At 55.7% G+C, this 20,592-nt stretch overlaps 1 protein-coding gene across 1 annotated transcript in view; it reads right to left on the bottom strand.

Annotated features, from left to right (window-relative positions):
• Positions 1–561: 561 nt before the first annotated feature.
• The window catches only part of LOC122381513 (zinc finger homeobox protein 4-like), an 83,447-nt gene continuing 63,416 nt past the window's right edge, over positions 562–20,592 (bottom strand). The window contains exon 4 of the mRNA XM_043365772.1: positions 562–1,919. Within this exon, the coding sequence (XP_043221707.1) occupies positions 1,705–1,919 (215 nt within the window). The 3' untranslated portion in view covers positions 562–1,704. The remainder of the gene's footprint in view (positions 1,920–20,592) is intronic.

Raw genomic sequence — 20,592 nt, 5'->3', positions numbered from 1 at the left:
TGGCGCCGGTCACACCCCGCCAGCAGTCTCCGTCAGTGTACACCTGTGTCCGGAAGGCTACACCGCCGCCCCTGACGGCACGTGCCGGCCGGCGGTCGGTGCTGCGTCCGCCGGGTCCGCCTAATCGCGGATCATCCGCCCGCGGGCGGGCGGGGGGGAGGACCACCGCGGACAGGCCAGGTCAGCTGGCCGGGGCAAGGTCAGGTCAGGGCCTCCCCTTGACCTGTCATCGTCTGAGCGCCCGGTGAGGAAGTGACCCGCTCTGACGGCCCGCCTAACCACGTCCCTTTCACTGCATATTCCGGCTTCCGTACAAGGAGGTTCACTGATGATATTGGTCACTCGTAGCATTGGTCGTCGTCGTATGCTGATTCAAAAAGCGCATAATGCTTGAAGGAAAATATAATTGATGATCTCAAACGTGCCCTTCTCAATAGCCATTCGCTATCACATTGAGGTTTTAAACGTAAAATCATGGATATGCCGGCGAAAACATGCCCGTGCCCGGCACGGCGTCGGGCGTGCCTACAATTGGAAACCAATCAAAACAGGCGGCGCCTCCTGTCACGATCTGTATTTGCCGGTCTCGGGATGTGTTGATTATGTTGTCACGTGCCAACAAACAACTGAAGTGGACATCACACAACGTAAAGACGGTCAGCGGCGGCACTCGCCCTGACTCGCCGCCCTTTGGGCCGCTCTCTGCCCTTGGACGACACGCCATAACGAAACTCATACACACCGGTACACACAGCTGACACACTGGACACCGTATCACGTGTGACGTATAACACGTCACTGCTCCCTCCTTCAAACCAGGTAACAAGCTCATTTAGACACGGTACAACTGATCCCGCATCTGCCGAAAACGCGTCAAGATCGCACCAATATAACACCAAGCTCGCGTTATCTTTGCGACAAAAAGCACCTCATAGAAATTCCTAGCGGAGAACGACAATGAATGTGGATTTTCTGGGCTTCCGTGAGCCGCCACGGGTCTCGGCACGTGGTGACACGTGGGCACGTGGCGGTGTCGGGTCGGATGGCACGTGCGCTGGCGGCTCGGGGAGCACGGCGCCGAGCTGGAGAGGCGGTAGGAACACGTGTTAGTGGCTGCAGGAATGTCCAACGGAGGCGCGGCACGACCCGTGACGTCACAGGCCGTCACGTGACAGCCGGCCCGGGGGCGGTCTACAAACGGTGTCTACGGTAAAATGCGAGGATTGTCAAGGCACACAGCTCAGGAACTCTGAAGTAGATTAGTTATTTCCGCGCGCGTCACTTGCCATCCGTCGTCCGTATAACACCGTTTGACACTGCTGGCTCGCTCGCAGACCCCGTTCGACAATCCCAGTCCCAACAGCAGTGTTAATGCATCACAGGTTTACCGTGGGGAAGGGGTACAAGCCATCTGTACCTACAGCACCCCATACACACACTAAGACCCCCCACTCGCAAACGGCACGTGCCACCCACCAGTGCACACAGTAGGAACATCAGTAACGACAAGATGACATAATGCACTCCCGATTTCAGGGATCTCCTAACTCGCAGTTTCCGTTCACGTCACACGGAGCCCGCCGGCCGGAGTCGGCAGCGTTTGTTCACAGGTGTCTGGTCCTTCAGCACGACAAATCCATCCGGCGCATAACACGAGATCACATTGTGGTTTGGTTCCCCTGCGGCTCCTCTCGAGGGCCGCTTTCAGCCGACAGATGTCGCCATCGGCGCCACTCCAGAAGGCGGACGGACAGCCGGCTCGCGAGTGGCGTCATCTATACTAGCGCCCGGTGGTTCGCCAGCGCCACCTACAGACAGCAGTGCGGAACGGAGCGCTGCGCTGCCAGCCTGTGGCGCCCTCTGTATCGCTGGCCCGGCAGAGGGGTGGGGCGCCGCGTCCGCTCCGCTGTCGGCCGATTCTGAGGAGAGATCAGAAAAGAAACACATGTTAGCGCATATGTCCAAAGACGGCGAGAGATTCACTGTTAGATAATAACAGCATGAAAGGCGTAGCTAGAAGTGCGCAACGGTCACCGGTTGCAGGGGCGGTCGCAGACTTGGAGTTTGGGGGGGGGGGCCAACTTGGCAAAGGGGCCCCTGTGCTGACCCGGGGGGCCCGGTGCTAGAAGGGGCCCACGGGCGTAGTGCACGGGTGCAGAAATCCAGGCCATGGCCGGTGAAGCGGGGGGGGGGGGTAGGGAGCGGCACCCGAGCGGAGGCTCATTGCGAGCTTTGAGGATGTTCCATGTCGAAAAGGTACCGATAAGTGCATTTTAAAGCATTGATAATGCCAATAACTCACGCAAATGTGAATGGACTACCGCAAAAGTAAAGAAGGCTACCTTTGCCATTTTCTGAGATCATCGTGCTAAAACTTTTGACAGTGGGTCATCGGTATCTGTTCACTGTTCAATCACACGTGTTCAGTTTCATTTTGTTTTTTAGGTACTTGAGCACAAATGTAAGTTTTGAAGACCATTACAGTAGCAAATGCTTCGAAAGATGGATAGTGGGCAAAATATCCTAAATTTGTCGTGCTGCATGGAAAGTATAGTGTTGCTGAGAAAAGGGGGTTTGTTCCAGATTATTGTGGATGCAGAATACATTGTCTGCACCCTATGCAGAATTATTGTTGGTGCAACTGCGCCCACTGCACCCATGGTTCCTACACTTACTTCGGCCCATCGATAGCGCTTCAGCGATACCTATCGCCTAGAGGCTGCAATGGGGCCCTTATAGTGCGGTGTCAGACCCCCAGAGGCCGGCGTTGGATCCAAGGGTCAGCGAAGGGCCTCAAAGGCCCCAGGTAGGGCCCCAGAGGCTGATGTGGGCCTTCAGAGGCAAGTGCGTGACGTCCAAAGGTAAGGCTTGAGCCCCCAGAGAACATAATAGGGCCATCAGTGGCCGGTGTAGAGACCTCATAGGCCAGTTTTGGGCCCCCTCAGAGGCTAGTGTGGGGCCTCAGGTGTCGGTATGAGGCACTTAAAGACCGTTATGGGTCCTCAGAAACGGCATAGATCCTTCAGAAGCCAGTACGGGGCCCTCAGAGGCACATAAGGGTCAGTTTGGGTCCCAGAGACAGAAATGGGACCATCAGAGGCCGGTGTGGGACCTTTAGAGGCTGGTTTGGGTCCTTAGGGGCCAGTTTAGGGCCCTCAGAGACCAGTACAGGGCCTCCAAAGGGCAGTTTGAGACCATCAGAGACCGAATTGGGCACTCAAAGGCTAATCTAATTGTAGCGTGACGCAAGGATGAATGTGAGCCGTATAAGTGTGAGTCAGCTTCAGCGTCGAGCTGTGAACCGGTGACCCAGCGTTGGTCATAGCCGCCGGCATCTGATGCCGGCAGGGCCGAGTTACACCCTGCAAGTAGCTGGGCCGGGCATGACGTATGGGAGCATGATTGGCTGGTTATGATGTGAGATATATGACGTATGACAGCGCGATTGGTTGGTGATGATGTGAGATGTGTGTCTGCGAGCTGTGGATGTGCCAGGAGGGGGATTGTGAGTTTAGTTGGCTGGAAGATGTAGAGGAGAGCAGAATAGATCTTCTTCTTGTGCTGGACGGTGACTTTTAAGTCAGTACGACAAGCTATTTCGGCCTTCTCGACTAAGTGTTGTGATTATGTCTGACGTAGAAGAGGGCAGTGGTGCACCGGTAGCTGGTACCAATACCATGGAACCAGAGTTTCCTGCGCCTGCATTCGATCTGCGGGCAATACCGGAGTTCGACGGCAGCGGTGACGTCGTCAGATGGCTGGAGCAGGCGACACAGCTGTGTGCCCTGCGTCGTGTGTCACTGGCCGCTGTCATACCCACACGCCTGAGGGACCAGGCGTACGAGGTGTGGGCCACCCTCTCCTCCACCGAGCAGCGGGATGCTGCAATCGTCCGCCAAAAACTGCATCGTGCATTTGCATTGGGACCCGACGCGGCTATGTATGAGCTGTATCACCGACGTCTACAACCGGGCGAGTCTGTGGATGCCTACCTGGGATCAGTCAAGCGGCTGATATCCCTCATAGGTTCAGTGTCCAACGAAGTGATGACGACGCACTTCCTGCAAGGTCTGCCGCCGGAGGTGCGGCTAACAGTACGTAACAGTGCTGGAGATGAAACTCTCTCCTTGGAGCGAGCCGTCGCCGTCGCTAGGTCAACGTTGGCGATGGCGGCCAGGGAGAGAGCGACTGCATCGGTGGCTGTCGTCCAGCCGCCGCCATCATATGTACAGCAGCAGCGGGGAGCCAGAGGGACGGGTCGCCGTCCACCACTGCGGTGTTGGACCTGTAACCAGGTAGGCCACATCGCCCGGCTCTGCCCAAACGGGCACGGCGACGGCGCTACATCAGCGCCACGGGCTCCGCCGTCGCCAGCTGCCGCAGTGACCCAAGAGCCCCCATCATCGACATCAATGTAAATGGGCGCAAGTGCCGAGCACTCGTCGACACAGGGTGCAGCGAGACAGTGGTGTGGAAGGGCATGGTGTCCTGCTGGGAGCGGAGTGACGCCAGGTTGGTCGCTGTCAACGACAGCCCGGTGCTGTGCTGTGGGCGGGCTGTGGTCAGCCTTGGAGTGCGCGGGGCGACAGTGAGTGTGCGGGCGGTCGTCGTACCGGCCCGGTTGCTGGGCGTAGACGTGTTGCTGGGCATGACCGGCATTGACGCCCTGCAGGGCGTGAGTGTAAGTGGAGGATCCGTTCGCTTCGGGAGCGACAACCCAGTTGCGAGCGTCGACACGGCTGCTGTGGTGCAGCGTGAGGCCCCGCCGGAGCGGGAGGTGTGTCGAGCGGTCGACACGGCTGCTGTGGTGCAGCGTGAGGCCCCGCCGGAGCGGGAGGTGTGTCGAGCGGTCGACACGGCTACTGTGGTGCAGCGTGAGGCCCCGTCGGAGCGGGAGGTGTGTCGTGCGGTCGACACGGCTGCTGTGGTGCAGCGTGAGGTCCCGCCGGAGCGGGAGGTGTGTCGAGCGGTCGACACGGAGCCGGAGCTAAGGATTGACGAGACTGACTTCACGGCTGTGTTCGATGATGTGTGGACAGTCCGTTGGAAATGGGCCGGTGGCGTGGCTCCGCCCCCGCTTGGAAACTCGATAGCTCAGTACGGTGTGCCGAGTTGTGCGCGTGAAAAATTCGATGCAGAGCTGGCGCTGTGGATTAGTGAGGGCTGGCTGCGCGAATACGATGAGACGATGTACGGTCCCGCACAGGGATTGATCCCGTTGATGGTGGTTACTCAGGCAGCGAAGGACAAGGTGCGGCCGGTGTTAGATTATCGGGAACTTAATCAACACCTGACACGTCACACAGCCGACGCTGACGTCTGCGTGGAAGAGCTGCGAAGGTGGCGACGTCACGGACGCCGGGTCGCTGTCCTGGATCTGAAGAAAGCTTTTCTTCAGCTTCGTGTGGACCCGGCCCTGTGGCCGTACCAGACAGTCATCGTGCAAGGGCGGCGGTACTGCCTGACCAGGGTCGGCTTTGGGCTCAGTATCGCGCCTCTGATCATGAAGGCTGTGGTCAGGAAGGTGCTCGCACAGAGCCCCGGGTTGGCAGAGGCAGTGCTGCCTTACGCCGATGATCTGCTGGTCAACGAAGCGGTGGTCTCGGCTGATGAGGTTGCCGAGCACTTCGCTCGATTCGGGCTCACATGCAAGCCGCCGGAGCGGGTCGCGACCGGTGCACGTATGCTGGGCCTTCGTGTCGCCGAGAGCGACGGGCCGGCACTCCAGTGGAGTAGGGACGGGGAGTCACCAACGCAGGCTCCACCCGTGCTAACGCGGCGATCTGTCTTCGCGTGGGCCGGCCAGCTGACATCTCATGTGCCGGTCGCAGGCTGGCTGCGGCCGGCCGCTGCATGGATGAAGCGGACTGCCAACCGCCTCAGCCCGGACTGGGACACTCCGATCGTCAGCGAGGAACTACAACGTGAGGTGGATGAGGTGTCACGGCGGTTTCGAGCATGTGACCCGGCACGCGGCCAGTGGTGTGTGACAGGGACGAGCGTCGTGGTGTGGACCGACGCCAGCTCCATCGCCCGCGGTGTCGTGCTCACTGACCCTGACACGGGCGCCATCATCGAGGATGCGTCCTGGCTGCGTGCCGAATCGGAGAGGGACGTGCACATCAATATCTCAGAACTGGATGCCGCTCTCAACGGTGTCAACCTGGCGGTAGCATGGGGCTTCCGTCGCCTGACGCTCCGGACAGACTCGGTGACGGTGCACCGCTGGCTGAGTGACGCGCTGTCGGGTAAGGCAAGGCTGCGAACCAAGGCGCAGTCCGAAATGCTTATCCGACGGCGCGTGGCTGTTTTCCGTCAGCTCGTCATCGAGTACGAACTGGAGGTCACTATCGAGCTGGTCGCGTCAGCGGTCAACCGTGCTGATGAGGTGACGCGGGTGCCCAACGCCTGGCTGCAGACTGCCGACCAGCCAACCACTGATTCGTCCAAAGCACAACCGGTGGCTGTCGCTGCCATCACAAGTGCCTCAGCGAGTGACATCCGCACCATCCACGAAAACATCGGTCACCAAGGAGTGAGGAGAACGTTGTGGTACGCCCGACGTGAGCTGGGGGTGAGGCGGGTGTCAAAACCAGCTGTGCGAGACGTGGTCAGACGATGCCAGACGTGTGCCTCGATTGACCCGGCGCCGGAGCGCTGGCCCGGTGGGTCACTCGGAACAGAACGCACGTGGGATCGCCTGGCCATGGATGTCACCCACGTGCACGGCCACCCATACCTGACGCTGGTGGACTGCGGGCCGTCGAGGTACGCCATATGGCGACGGCTTCGCCGGGCAGGAGCTCTGGAGATTGTGAGTGAGCTGGAGAACGTGTTTCTAGAGCGTGGAGCCCCGGCGGAAATACTCACGGACAATGCGACAGAGTTCCGTGGCCGGGTCATGTTAGCGTTCGCGGCTCGCTGGGACGTATCCATCCGGTTCCGCGCTGCCTACGAGCCCGGCGGGAACGGCATCGTCGAGCGCCATCATCGTACCATCAAAGTGATGGTGGCCCGGCAGTCCTGCTCCGTTGCTGAAGCAGTCCATCGATACAACGTGACACCGAAGGATGGCAGTGACCCGGCCACAGCTCCAATCAACGGGGTGCTTCGACACCCTGGCCGAGACGTTGACGTGACGCCCCGCACAACCTCAGACGAGCCTGGTGACGCCCTGCCGCTGAAGAAACCCGGTGTATACCAGGTAGGGGACAAGGTGTGGGTTCGGCGGCGGGGCGACCGATGTTTTGTAAAGTCAGACGAGGGTATTGTGACAGGCGTCGTTTCGGCCCAGACAATCGAAGTCGATAATGTCCCACGACATGTGCGAAACCTCCGACATCGGTTGACCGTCCCTGAATGTCCGAGGCCAGGGGCTCTGCGAGCGCCAACGGTGGAGTGGTCTGATGACAGCGAGTGTGATGGCGTGTGTGTGTCGCCAGCTCCGAGTGATATGACGGAGTCGGACACGCGGCCGCCCAGCGTCGCTCAGTCCCCGGACCCCGATCCACCGACCGGGTCCGATGTGTCCGCAGACGAGAGTGAAACGTTCGTGCCTGCGACGCTGCGGCGTGGTACGCGTGTTCGAAGAGAGCCGGAAAGATATGGCGATGGTGTGCCAGAGGATGTAGTTGATGCGTTGATTGAATGACATGTAACATGTAGAGTAATGTGGTTCTTCAGAACCAGGGGGTGATGTAGCGTGACGCAAGGATGAATGTGAGCCGTATAAGTGTGAGTCAGCTTCAGCGTCGAGCTGTGAACCGGTGACCCAGCGTTGGTCATAGCCGCCGGCATCTGATGCCGGCAGGGCCGAGTTACACCCTGCAAGTAGCTGGGCCGGGCATGACGTATGGGAGCATGATTGGCTGGTTATGATGTGAGATATATGACGTATGACAGCGCGATTGGTTGGTGATGATGTGAGATGTGTGTCTGCGAGCTGTGGATGTGCCAGGAGGGGGATTGTGAGTTTAGTTGGCTGGAAGATGTAGAGGAGAGCAGAATAGATCTTCTTCTTGTGCTGGACGGTGACTTTTAAGTCAGTACGACACTAATGTGGGTCTTTACAGGCCAGCATGGAGCCCTCAGAGGTTAGCGTGGGGCCATAAAAGATCGACATGGGCCGGCGTTGGACCCCAGAGGCCAGTAGAGGGCCCTCAAAGGCCAAGATGGGCCCTCAGAGGCCTATGCGGGCCCTTAGAGGCCGGCATCAGGTCTTCAGAAGCCCGTGCGGGGCCCTCAGCGGCTAAGGTGGGTCCTTACATGACAGCACGGGCCCTCAGAAGTCAGTGTGGGGCCCTAAAAGATCGGCATGGGCCGGCGTTGGTCTCCAGAGGCCAACAGAAGGCCCTCAAAGGCCAATATGGGCCCTCAGAAGCCGATGCTGACCCTTAGAGGCCGGCATCGGGTCTTCAGATTCCAGTGCGGGGAGCCCTCAGAGGCTAATGTGGGCCTTTACAGGCCAGCATGGGGCCCTCAAAGGTCAGAATGGGACCCTAAAAGACTGGCATTGGCCGGTGTTGGACCCCAGAGGCCAGCAGAGGGCCCTCAAAGGCCAAGATGGGCCCTCAGAGTCCGATGCGAACCCTTAGAGGCCGGCATCGGGTCTTCAGAATCCAGTGCGGGGCCCATAGAGGCTAATGTGTGTCCTTACAGGCCAGCATGGGGCCCTCAGGTCAATGTGGGGCCCTAAAAGACCGGTATGGGCCGGCGTTGGACCCCAGAGGCCAGCGGAGGGCCCTCAAAGGCCAAGATGGGCCCTCAGACGCCGATGTGGGCCCTGAGCTGCCGGCATTGGGTCTTCAGAATCCAGTGCGGGGGGGCCCTTAGAGGCTAATGTGGGTCCTTACAGACCAGCATGGGGCCCTTAGAGGTCAGTGTGGGGCCCTAAAAGGCCGGCGTTGGACCCCAGAGACCAGCGGAGGGCCCTCAACGGCCAAGATGGGCCCCAGAGGCCGATGCGGGCTCTCAGAGGCCGACATCGGGTCTTCAGAATCCAGTGCGGGGCCCTCAGAGACACTTAAAGGTTAGTCTTGGGACTCGAGAGACAGAAATGAGGCCACCAGAGGCCGGTTGGGCCCCTGAGGCCGGTTTAGGGGCCCTCAAAGGCCAGTGGAGGGCCCTCAGAGGTCAATGTGGGTCCTCAGCGGTCAATGTGGACGCTTGACCGCCACTGAAGGGCCCTCAGAGGTCAGTGTAGGACCCTCAAAGACTGGTATGGGAGCTGTTAATGGCTGGCGCGGGTTTCTCGAGCCTCGTGACAATCGAATACGGGCCAGGGCCCCATACGGCCATGGGGGCCCATCGGTTGTTTGGGGGGGGGCAAATGATATGATGGCCCCCCCTGATTTGCCATGGCCCTGATGGCCCCCCCCCTGCGACCGCCACTGACCGGTTGCAATAAAGTTGACCAGGGGTTCGTCAGGCGCAAGGTAACGATCGTTTTAGACAAATATTGAGGATGCCTGATATTTTTCTTTTAATTTAATTATAGATTAGCGACAGGAAACACAAACACCATGGTTGGGGAGAGGAATAACCGAGCACAGCCTTCTGATATTAAAGGTACTCAAAATTGTCTGTTTCATCATCACCCCAGAGCCGCTCAATGGCCATCCACTCTGCCTCTCTAATGCGGCGTCCATTCCGAAATGGGACAGCGGGCGGCGGCCCCGCCCGGCCTCGGGGGCCATTTCGCCACTCCGAGTCCATATCTCACGCCGGGACCATTCCATCCGAGCTCCACCTAACGAGCCGTGAGTGATTTCGCGCCGTCTCCGACCCGACACTCAGAATGAGCGCGGCGGCTATTTTTCTGGGCGAGGCTTACAGATGCCGGTATTTCCAGAGCGGCAGCTCGGCCGCTCGGCTCGGCTGTTCAAACGTCAGTGGAGCCAACAGATCACACCCAGTGCTGGACAGGGGGCGGTTTATTCAGGCAATGACACCTCCCAGGCCGCAGCTCGCTCGAACTCAACTGGGAGCACTATTATCATTTCATGCTGACATTATCACACAGAAAAGCAAAAGTTCGCAGTAGCACGTAAATTACACAAATATAGTTCAGCGGTTACAGGGACTTTGCGTCAGTGACCTCGCGGCGTCACAGCAGCGACCAAACGTCCCCGATCGACTGATGGCCGTCCCTGAAGGAGTCGATGAGCTACATCGAACCCACCCGACCCGACAGGACGGGGTGACCGAGCTGGGCAGGGGGCGGGGGCAGGGTGCGGCAACTTGACCGAGAAAGGGAGTGGAAGTACCGAAACCGATTTGAAGCCTTAGTGAAGGAATCACTCATGTGAGTAAGAAAAAAATGCTTCAATAGCTTAGCATCGGCGTCATTAAATATCACCACACCTCGTACATTCCTGTCGGCTGTCACAAAGCAGGGAACATGGGAAACCGTGCCAGTCGGTGACAGAACAGAAAACCAGATCAACCACAACAGGTGCAGAAATCGAAAATAACCGTACCCGTCAGCAGCGGTGCAGTGAACAAGAATAACCGTACCGGTCGTTAAGCACCATGACGGGGCTCGTAATGTGCTGAGGCGAGCACACTTTTAGTGCGCCGACTAATCCGTATTGATGGCTGCGAGCTCTGGTGCAGGGTGGCGGCGCTCGCGGCCCGTTACACCGGGAGCGGCCAGTGTCGCCCTGACGAGCTCCCGAGTGGTCAGAACTCCCGGTACAGCGAGTCATTAACACTGCGGACCTCACAGCGGTGACCTGTGACCTAATCCGAGGCAGCAGGGGGCAGCGCCTCACGTCTGAGGACCTCATGACCTTTGGTGACGCTGTTTGGTGGCACACAGACACACTGACCTAGAGTAAAAAATAGCAATAATGGACCAATGGAGACGCAAAAACGGACAAGCCCGCAGACGGTTAGACCGACGGAGCATGCTAAACACCGATTCCGTGTGCTACAAGCGAGTCTCTCCATCTTGTGGCTGGCGACAAGTCCTCAGTTTGGGCAGAACCAATGGGTGCTTCGAGCGGCAGCAAGCGTCAGAACTCCGGACATCTGGGTGTAGACTGTAGAGCTACATCAATCGAATTGTATCAAATACAGTATGTCTGACCGTGTAAGGTGCAGCAGTCAGACCGTGTCCGCGCGGTGTCCTGACTCACCTAACCACCAACCCTCCCGTGCCAGACAGCGCCATCCCCTGCAGGGTGACGGTAACCGCCGGTTACAAGAACCATCAACAATTAACCATCATCCCGACTCATTGGGTGATAAACTGCATCGATCCAGATCCCCCTGAGAAAGATTGAAAACCCAGTAAAAGTACTGCCCGAACTGGTACGGAGCAGCCGAAAAGAACATCACTAATACGGTGTGAACACCGCGATAGGAGGGTTTCTACAGCCGCCAGTAGCACCTGAACACATGTGACCATACAGAGGTTAGCGGTTTTTGGACAGCCGCTCGGCCACTGTGAATTACGCGTGTGATGGTGAGGCGACCACTGCAAGCACCGCAGTAGGGTTGACCCGGTGAGAATTACACCCGCAACTCGCTTGTCAGAGGTTTTACAACGATTACAGTATCCACAGATTTAACTGCCACGTTACACCTTGACATCATAAAGTGTAGAAAGAAATATGTTTAGCACATAACAAAATATTCTACAAGAGGTACCTAACCAGGCGAGAAATAATCAGCCCAGGACGCAGGTAGGTAGGTATGGGCATACACGGGCGCAGACGTCTGTATAGCATATGCCCACCTTCCATCATAGTGAAAAATCGGTAATAACCGCGCTTAGTTGCAACAGCAGCGCACCGCCCCTCGGTCGGGTTTGCAACCGGTAAAATAACACGCCGATCTTATAATCACCCCTTGGCAGCCGTATGATGGGTTGTCGGCCGGGGGCGGAGCCCGGGGCCGGGGAGAGGAGGAGAGGCCAGGGAGAGCACAGAGGGCAGGGGAGGGCGCAGAGGGCCTGCACCCACCCTGCAGAGAGCAGTGCGAACCCGGCTCGGCCGCTGACGACGCTCCTCCGATCACGGCTATGCAAATGGCGGCGCTCGTCACTGCAATTAGTGTCTGCGGCAATTACAGGCTGGCTGGCGGCGCGTCGAGCGGCGATTTATTCCCATCGGTACCGAGGGGAGGGAGGGGTGCTGAGAGATCGGCCTGTCGATGGTGGCCGGGCCGACTGGAGAGACGGGTAACTCGGTAGCTCAGAGCGGCGGCAGTACCAAGCCGAGCGGACCTCGAGATGAGGGTAGGAGGAAATGGCACAGTTCATTGCAGTGGAATGGAATGGAATGGAATGGAACAGGATGAAGGGCGAACTGAGACTGAGCGGTATGGGATGGAGACAGAAAAAGACTTAGAAGGCGGAATAAGCCGGATCGGATGACCTCTGGGGCGGGAGGGAGACGGATAGCACCGAAGTGGGACAAAACATAAAAGAGTTTAAGGAGACCGAGAAAAAACCCGGTATTGAAGCGGAATAAAAGTTAACGACTACCGAGGTCAGTAGCCCGTAATGGCCCAAATGTTAGCCAAACTAAGAATTACATTCATTGAATAATTTGACATTTTTGCTTATCAGGACTGGAATCACCCATTTAGCACCAGGTTCACCAGCAAAAACCTTGGGCTATAATTAGAAATGTGCGAGCAACTTTCCGCAGCCTGGGCCGAAGTTGAGGCTGTCAGGGGCCGACCGACCACGCAGTCTATATGTGATATTTAATATAGAGCATGGCGCCGCTAGCCGCATGGTTCGATCGTCCAGTGGAGATCCCATGACATATCCCTGCAACCCCTGAGCCTCGTCCCGACCCTAGCCAACGAGACCCCTTCTTCGTCAGCCGGCAAGACCTCAGGCGCCGGCGCCTCTGCCGTAGCGCCAGATTCGCCCGCCCAGTTCGGTCATTATTTCCTCAGTGCGCCGTCCGGGACACGAGTGGCAGTTGATTGATCACGCGTCAATGTCAGCAATGTTACATAAGGTGCACAGACCGACGCACAGGCGCCGTTTGGCTGGTCAGGAATGACCAGCTGTTACAAAACAATCCTACACCTTAAGTATTGCAACGACGCGATTGGAGATCGGGACAGCCGGGTGGGAGCAGTTCTTCGCCTGAGAGCCAAACAGCCATCGACAGCAGGTTTCCGAACACACGCCAATCATCGGCTGCTGGCGGAGAATGGGTGAACATCAATTACCTGTTCATGCACGGCCTGAGGGATCAGTGAGCCGGGACCACTCATCATCTCAAACAGATAAGATCTCTGTAAACGGTATGGAGTTGCGTCGTTTGAAGCCTCCTGTATCGGTAAAGCTAGTCAGCGAGTGAGGCCATTTGGAAAAGTTGCAATGGGTTTCTGTTGAACTCGAGGACCAGAGGCCAGTTTTACCAAAAAATACCAGCCGGCCGCCGAAATAAAATATCCAGCCGAAAAAATAGACGCCACACAGCCACGAGTTTCACCAACAAAAAATTCCAGCCGACTTCGGACGGAAATTATTTGTCGCCGGTAGTCAGCTGATATTCTGTTACGATATCAAATTACGATATGTCAAGGAGGTTAATAAATCATTTAAAGCATGTTTTCAATCAAATTGAAGCGTGATTTCTTATACAAATGCTATATACATTTCGAAATATTATTATCGTAAATTATTACATTATTTTCAAGAGTAATAACAACAAAGTAGAGCATTATAAACTTTCATATCTATAATAACATTCTGGTGCCCAGCAAAAGCCAATCAATATAAAACTAACAAATTGTAAACGTAGGTACGTCATTCATAAAGGTGACGTAAGGAAGCTTACATTTAAGGCAAATTTAAGATGGATCTTTTTTCCTGTCAGCCTATTATATTAATTTTTACAATACCTTCAACTTGCTATGTACCTTTTTGTCTGTTTTTAGTCGCACCTTGTAGAAAATCATCGTGTAGACCGAGAACGCAATGTGTGGACCTCCACCTATGAGGTGGGGACTAGATGGGACCACTCCAGTGGCAGCGGAACACCTTCAATTAAGGGGGCACTGCCGACTTTTGGTCCCATTCTTTCCATGCAACGCCCATAGGGCTTATATTAAAATGTCAAAATCAAAGGGGGGCACGGTGCCCCGGTGCCCTATCCGTTCCGCCGCCTATGAGTCCCGCTCCCGACAGATCCGGGAGCCGCACCTCTTTCCTAGCTTTCAAAAGAGCGGCAAAGAAGCGGTCAACATTGCTCCCAGAGACGCCACCTGAAGCTGGACGGACGAGGACAGTTCCGCAGCCGAGCGATTGAACTGCGGTGCTACGAGTCGGCTTCGCGTGCACTGCATTAGCACCTTCTAGCGGGAGTAAGAGGGCTAACGAACTCGCCAAGGCCTATATATGTAAAGCATTGTGCAAAGGCGAGTGTCTTACCTTAGGAAAATACCTACCCATATTAACTGCTGCACCGCGGTCATTGCAGGGCTGAGGGTACGTCGTTCGCTCCGCTTCGGCGAGGTGGAGGTCAGACTGCCCGGCTAGGTGGTTTTAGCCGATATGCAGGCCCCGTTTGCCGGGCCCGGTCGAGCAGAAGGAACGCCACACAGCAAAGAATATTTGCTCCAGGCCCGCTACACTGGTCCGGCTCGTAAGTCGTAACAAATTAACAATACCTGCGCTAGCGTCGTCGACCGTCGTTCGACTGCGCCCAGTACCGCTCAGTGGAGAGTCCTGCCGAACTCCTCTGCGTGTGCCCAGATCATTCGTTGCGCGCGGACACAATCGTCCGACGGAGACCGCTGTGCATTATGATCGGGTGGTCACCACCTTGGTCGCCGGCTTTCACACCCAGCCGAGCCGTCTGGTTACGCCCCAAATGACCGTCTAAGCCTTTCGATTGGCTTGTAACTCGGGTCTAATATCGAAATGTTTGGGAGTTAGGACATGTTAAATCCGTGTTCATGAACAAACATACATTATGCAACTAAAACGCTTTACTTACTTTAACTTTTCTAGGCTGATGACAAGGCATACCTACATCTATTTCATTGCAATATTTCTAAAATGTAAATAAATCATGAGCAATGAGCATAAAAAACAACAGCGATCCACTACAAGCTAGTGTGGAAATCCACTGACGTAGGTCGCCTCCAGTGGCGCAGCCAGGGGGGGTGAAAGGGGTGAGATCTCACCCCCGTCTCTTATCCTAGGGGCCCACGGTCGATTTGAACTGTAACGTTATGCAGCCTGACAATCTTTTTATCACTAATGTCAAGGTCCGTCATAGGACTGAAAAACAGTCTTCAGGCCTGATAGCCCCCCCCCCCCCCCTTAGGATATATAGTCCCATTTTATGATTTAAGGGGTGATCCAAGGCCCGATTGAACTAATCCAAGGCCTAGGAGGGCCCGTTCCATGGCATGAAAGGGCCATTTCAGGCCTGAGAGGGTCTATTTCAGGTATGTGAGGGCCCATTTCAGGCCTGAAGGGGCCCAGTTGAAGCTTGAGAGGGCCCAATTCAGGCCCTAGAGGGCCTGTTTGAGGCTTGAGAGGGGCCATTTCAGGCCTGAGAGGGCCCATTTCAGGCCTGAAGGGGTCCATTTCAGGCCCTAGATGGCATGCTTGAGGCCTGATAGGGCCCATTTCAGGCCTGAGAGGGGCCCATTTCAGGCCTGAGAGGGGCCCATTTTTGGCCTGAGGGGGCCATTTCAAGCTTGAGAGGGCTCATTTCATGCCGTAGAGGGCCTGTTTGAGGCCAGAGAGGGCCCGTTTTAGGCCAGAGAGGGCCCATTTCAGGCATAAGAGGCACCATTTCAGACCTGAGAGGGCCCAGTTACGGTATGAGGGGCCAGGGGGCCCTTTTTCGACATGATAGGGACCATTTACGGGCTGAGGGGGCCCATTTCAGGTCTGAGGGCCCATTTCAGGTCTGAGAGGGCTAATGTCAGGCCTGAGAGGGCCCATTTCAGGCCCTTGAGGTCCTATTTGAGGCCTGAGAGGGGTCCATTTCAGGTCTGAGAGGGCTAATGTCAGGCCTGAGAGGGCCCATTTCAGGCCCTAGAGGACCTATTTGAGGCCTGAGAGGGTCCACTTCAGGCCTGAGAGGGGCCCATTTCAGGCCTGAGAAGACTCATCCCAGGAATGAAAGGGTCATCCTATGTGTGGGAGGGTCCGTACTCCGTGCCTGGTCTGGGTCTGAGAGGGCCTATCCCAATCCTGATTGAGCCGATATCATGTTTGATATAGGTCAACTCACCACATGTACCTATATTGATGGCCCAGTTCATGTCTAATGGGCCCATCTCAAGACTCAGAGATTTTATGCTTCAGGAAGCCTACCCCAAGCGTGAGGGGACCCATAGAGGTTTTTGAGGCTCATGGAGGTCCCGCAGTACGATATGTCAGCCTCTGAGAAAGCCATGCAGGGCCCACCACGCGGTGGGTGTCTGGGGAGGGGTCGGGTCGGGTCACTGAGCAGGAGAACCACGCGGTGTTAAGATGCCAAGCCGACATCTGAAAATTTCTCTTCTCTTCAGGTCTGTGCCTGCCTCACCACCCGGCCCCACCCTGACGTCTAGGGGTTTGACGCCTAGGCATTCATCAGGACTTCACACCGGTCCATGATGGCTCCAAACTGACACCCGAGGCTCCTGCACCGGCTTTTGAGGGGCCCACCGACCTCTGATAGCCACCACGCAGGTCTCAAAAGACCATGTCGATTGTTGATATCTAAACCCCCAAGTCTTGGAAGGCCTGTGCTCTATGCAGATTTTTGAGGGCTTTACGTGGGCTTGTAAACATCCCGAACTGGCTCTAGCCTAGCTTGACCGCGCCCCGCAGAGCAGGGCCCCAGGCTTTCCAGTTTTACGCCCCTGAGGGGTGTTTGAATATTCCCTTCTAACCCGACTCCAGGGTCACGTAGCGACAAGTGCGGTGGTAGGCAGCTTTCTAAAGAGCGTCGAAAATCATGGAGAAATTACTTCAGTCATGTTGCAGTTCAGACCAAAGCCCACGTCATCATGTTCATTGAAGGAAAAGTTTCGCCTATTTCGACACTCGAGGACATATAAAGCTATAGCGCGCTGAAAGTGGGTTCGATAGCTCTCTAACGCGTGCAATCAGCCATGGGGGGGGGGGGGGCGTATCGGCCAAACCCGATCATAATTTAAGAAGGCTAGAAAGACGAGAAAAGCAACAGATCGCTGTAGGATGCTTCAGAATCGTAGAGGTCATTTTTCGATTAGGTCATCGCTGAGGTCATTGAAGATGAAATTATGATAAAATTATGATAAACACAAAGACAAGATTACGACGAAAAAATTCTTGTTTTTATATTTTCACAAATAACCGTTACCGTATAACTCGTGAACCAAAGAGCTAGAGCTTCGCGGAACAACTCATTCGATAGGCCTTTCAAAACGCTTTCGCTTTTAAGATTTGACCTCAATGCCTCATGTCAAGTTTGGCAACAGAGCAGAGGGTGAAACCATCTAAATAGTCGCATTTTACCAAAATAGTTTTGCTAATTGCTAATAATTTTTCCAAGAACTTTGGTGAGAAAAATTATGAGACATTTACTTTGTCATCATTCTCTCGTTAACATGCATCGAATGTTAACACCTATAATTTCCATTAAAAAGTTCAACTTCAAAATGTGAACGCAGATCAATGTCATGCCCTTACTTGAGAAGTTCATGATGGTCATCAACTGATCCGAATGAATGATTAACACCTTCAAGACAATTTCATTACTCTACCTCGTCTCCTATATCAAAAGTAATAGTCGAAAAACTGATGTTGAGATTTTTTAAAAGCTTTTTGACCTAGCCCGACCATTTGAGTGGCCGCTGGCCATGAATTGCACGCTGTCCATCAAATATGGGCAGAATGGTCGTGTTTCTGTAAATATGCTGTTGTTTTTTACGTGCCTCTTCAGATCAAGAGATATTTGTCCTTTTCCCCGTTTTGGCTGGTTATTATCAGGACAATGATCTGTCCTTTCGTTGTTGGTAAGGGGCCCCCATTAGGTTGAGGGGGCCCACTTTGCTGGGGGGCCCATCGCGAACGTCTCTCACCCCCGTCGCCAGAGTTCTGGCTGCGCCACTGGTCGCCTCGTACTGGCGCAGCTCGTAGCTCGTCCAGCAGCGCCAGCGTCTCCCGCACCCGGCCGCCCGCCTGCACCATCAGCCGCTGGAAATTGCTGCGCTGCCGCTCCAACATTAGCTTGACCGCCTGGCCGGCCCGGTGGATGCGCGCCGTCCCACGCACGCAGTGTACGTCTTCAACCGCGCCGGGATGTCGTACGACACGACCGCGTCCACGGCGTCCACGTCAATACCGCGCGCTGTAGCCTCGAGCACACCAGCGCGGCCATCTCAGCTAGCGCGCGCCGCCACCGGCACGCCGGCACTACCCCACAGAACTCAGTCACGCGCGCGCCCAGCACAGACAGCGGTAGCTCCAGCTGGTGCGCCACCTCGTTCCAGTTGACCAACACGAGCGAGCGTCGCCAGTCGGGCTGTCGGAGCAAATGGTGCATCAGCAGCGGCTTCAGCGGCTGCGGCGCCACCACGTTGAACGACTCGCTCAGCTCGGCCGGCGTCGTGAACCTGCCGACGAACTGACCGGGCAGTGCGACGGCGGCGGCCGCCGTGCCGACCACCAGCAGTCGCGGCTGGAACAGCGACATTCGCTCCAGCTTCTCCGGCCTCCGGGTTCTGTGACAGGGTGGCCAAGAATGGCAGCTTCTGAAGCGGCAGGTGAGGCGCGCAGACGGCGGCGGCCGTCAGCCGGCCGGCGATGCAGGGCGGCGGGCCGTGGCCGCCGCCACCCGCTCCACCGCTTTCAGCCAGCCCGTCTCGGCCATCTCGATCACCCGGTCGGCTTCGTCGATCACCAGGTAGCGCAGGTGCGGTAGCGAGAAGCCCTCGGCGCTGGTTATGTGATCCATCAGCCAGCCGGGAGTGCTCACCACGATCAGCCAGGGAGGCCGGGCCGCGCGGCCCCACCGCCACCAGTTGGCGCCCCCTCGTGCCACTGTGTCTCCACCCAGCAGCTGGACGCAGAGCTGCGGCGTGTCGGCGTCGTACTGGCGGAACACGGCGGGCACCGAGCGGCCGGCCGGCGCCGAGACTCAGAGGTCGGCCGGTGGCAGTGGCGACTCTGCGGCCGCCAGCAGCTCGGGCAGCACGGTCACCTGCACCAGGAACACCTGTTCGATGCCCTCGGCGGCCAGCCGGGCGCGCAGCTCGGGGCAGAGCGCCGGCAGATTGGCCGGCGCCGGCCGCCGGTCGCCAATCGGCTGCAGGTGCGCCAGCCAGTCGGGCAGCGCACGCGGTGCACGGTCTGTCGGCTTGAGCGCTCCACCTCGTCCAGCACGGTGAAGTCGTCAGCGGCGGCGTCTCCGTCCGACTCGGAGGTGTCCTCACTGTCGTTATTGGCGACGGCGGCTGCCGCTGTGCGCTCAGTCAGGTCGGCCATCACAGCAACACTCGCCGATGATTGGCGTCATCGAAACCGTCGGACGATGGTGGATTCATCACCGTTTTGCAGCAGAGACTGGAAAAACCTCAGCAATAAACAAGGAAAACCTTACAACATGCCACAGCCTGCAATTGTGCATATTGTTATTATATTTCTCACATGACAGAAAATATTGGCTGCTTTATTCTAGGAACTGGCATGAAAAACATAAGCTAAAATCAAGCTAAGTGAATTATTATTGTATTTCAACATGAGACTGGGAAAAAATCCTTGACACTGTTAACATGACCAGTGTAACGGATGGGCTGCATGAACATTTCGGCGCATGATCTGAAAACTCTGTGAGCAGAAATTTCAGCGCTGAGGTGAACAAATAACATTTCAGCCGCAATTTGCCTGGTGCCTCCACAATTTTGCAAAACTAACTCACAATACTTACAGCCAGTTTTAACATGATCCCTGCATGACTCATGCATGCAAGATACACATGCATTCAATATCAGCACAGTGCACACACAACAGTTATGGATTCATTTACATTTTACAACATTACTATTATTTTCTTTTCCTTCAATATTGGCAGCATGACTTGCTGAGCTCAGTGGCACAATCTTATGACAGCAAGTTTGTTCGGATTCGCAACCATGCAAACTTTCACTTTGCACGTTTGGCTTCAAAAACAAGCCTTTATACATTTCTTTCATGCTATTCAATTTCTTTTTTTCAATTTACTGTCATTGATCTTGAAAATCTTGCCATTTTGGTCTTAGCCATGTCAATTGCACCTTCCCTATTCCGCACAGCTCAAGTAAGTTCCACCCAAAAGTAGTAGTGGTATCAGTAGTTGGCGCCTTGCATTGTCAAATGTAGCTGAATATGTGAAAACAGTGACATATTTATTTAAAATCTTGAGTCCAATGAGCCTACCCTCTCTGCCTCTCCTTCCAGCATTTGTTCAAGCACCTTCAATTTTCGAAAATGATCTTCCATCATTATTTTCCACTTCCGTGCGACTCGCACGAGCAATGAACTTGTAAGCTGACCACTAGTTAATAATGTGATATCATCTTGCTGTTGGGTGCTTGTAGCAAAAAGATAATATAAACGAAAAAACTAACACCACAACACCAAACACCAGTCTT

The sequence above is a fragment of the Amphibalanus amphitrite genome, unplaced genomic scaffold (genome assembly GCF_019059575.1).
Source record: "Amphibalanus amphitrite isolate SeventyFive unplaced genomic scaffold, NRLGWU_Aamphi_draft 000121F_arrow, whole genome shotgun sequence".
Taxonomy (NCBI): domain Eukaryota; kingdom Metazoa; phylum Arthropoda; class Thecostraca; order Balanomorpha; family Balanidae; genus Amphibalanus; species Amphibalanus amphitrite.
This window is presented reverse-complemented; position numbering and strand designations above follow the sequence as displayed.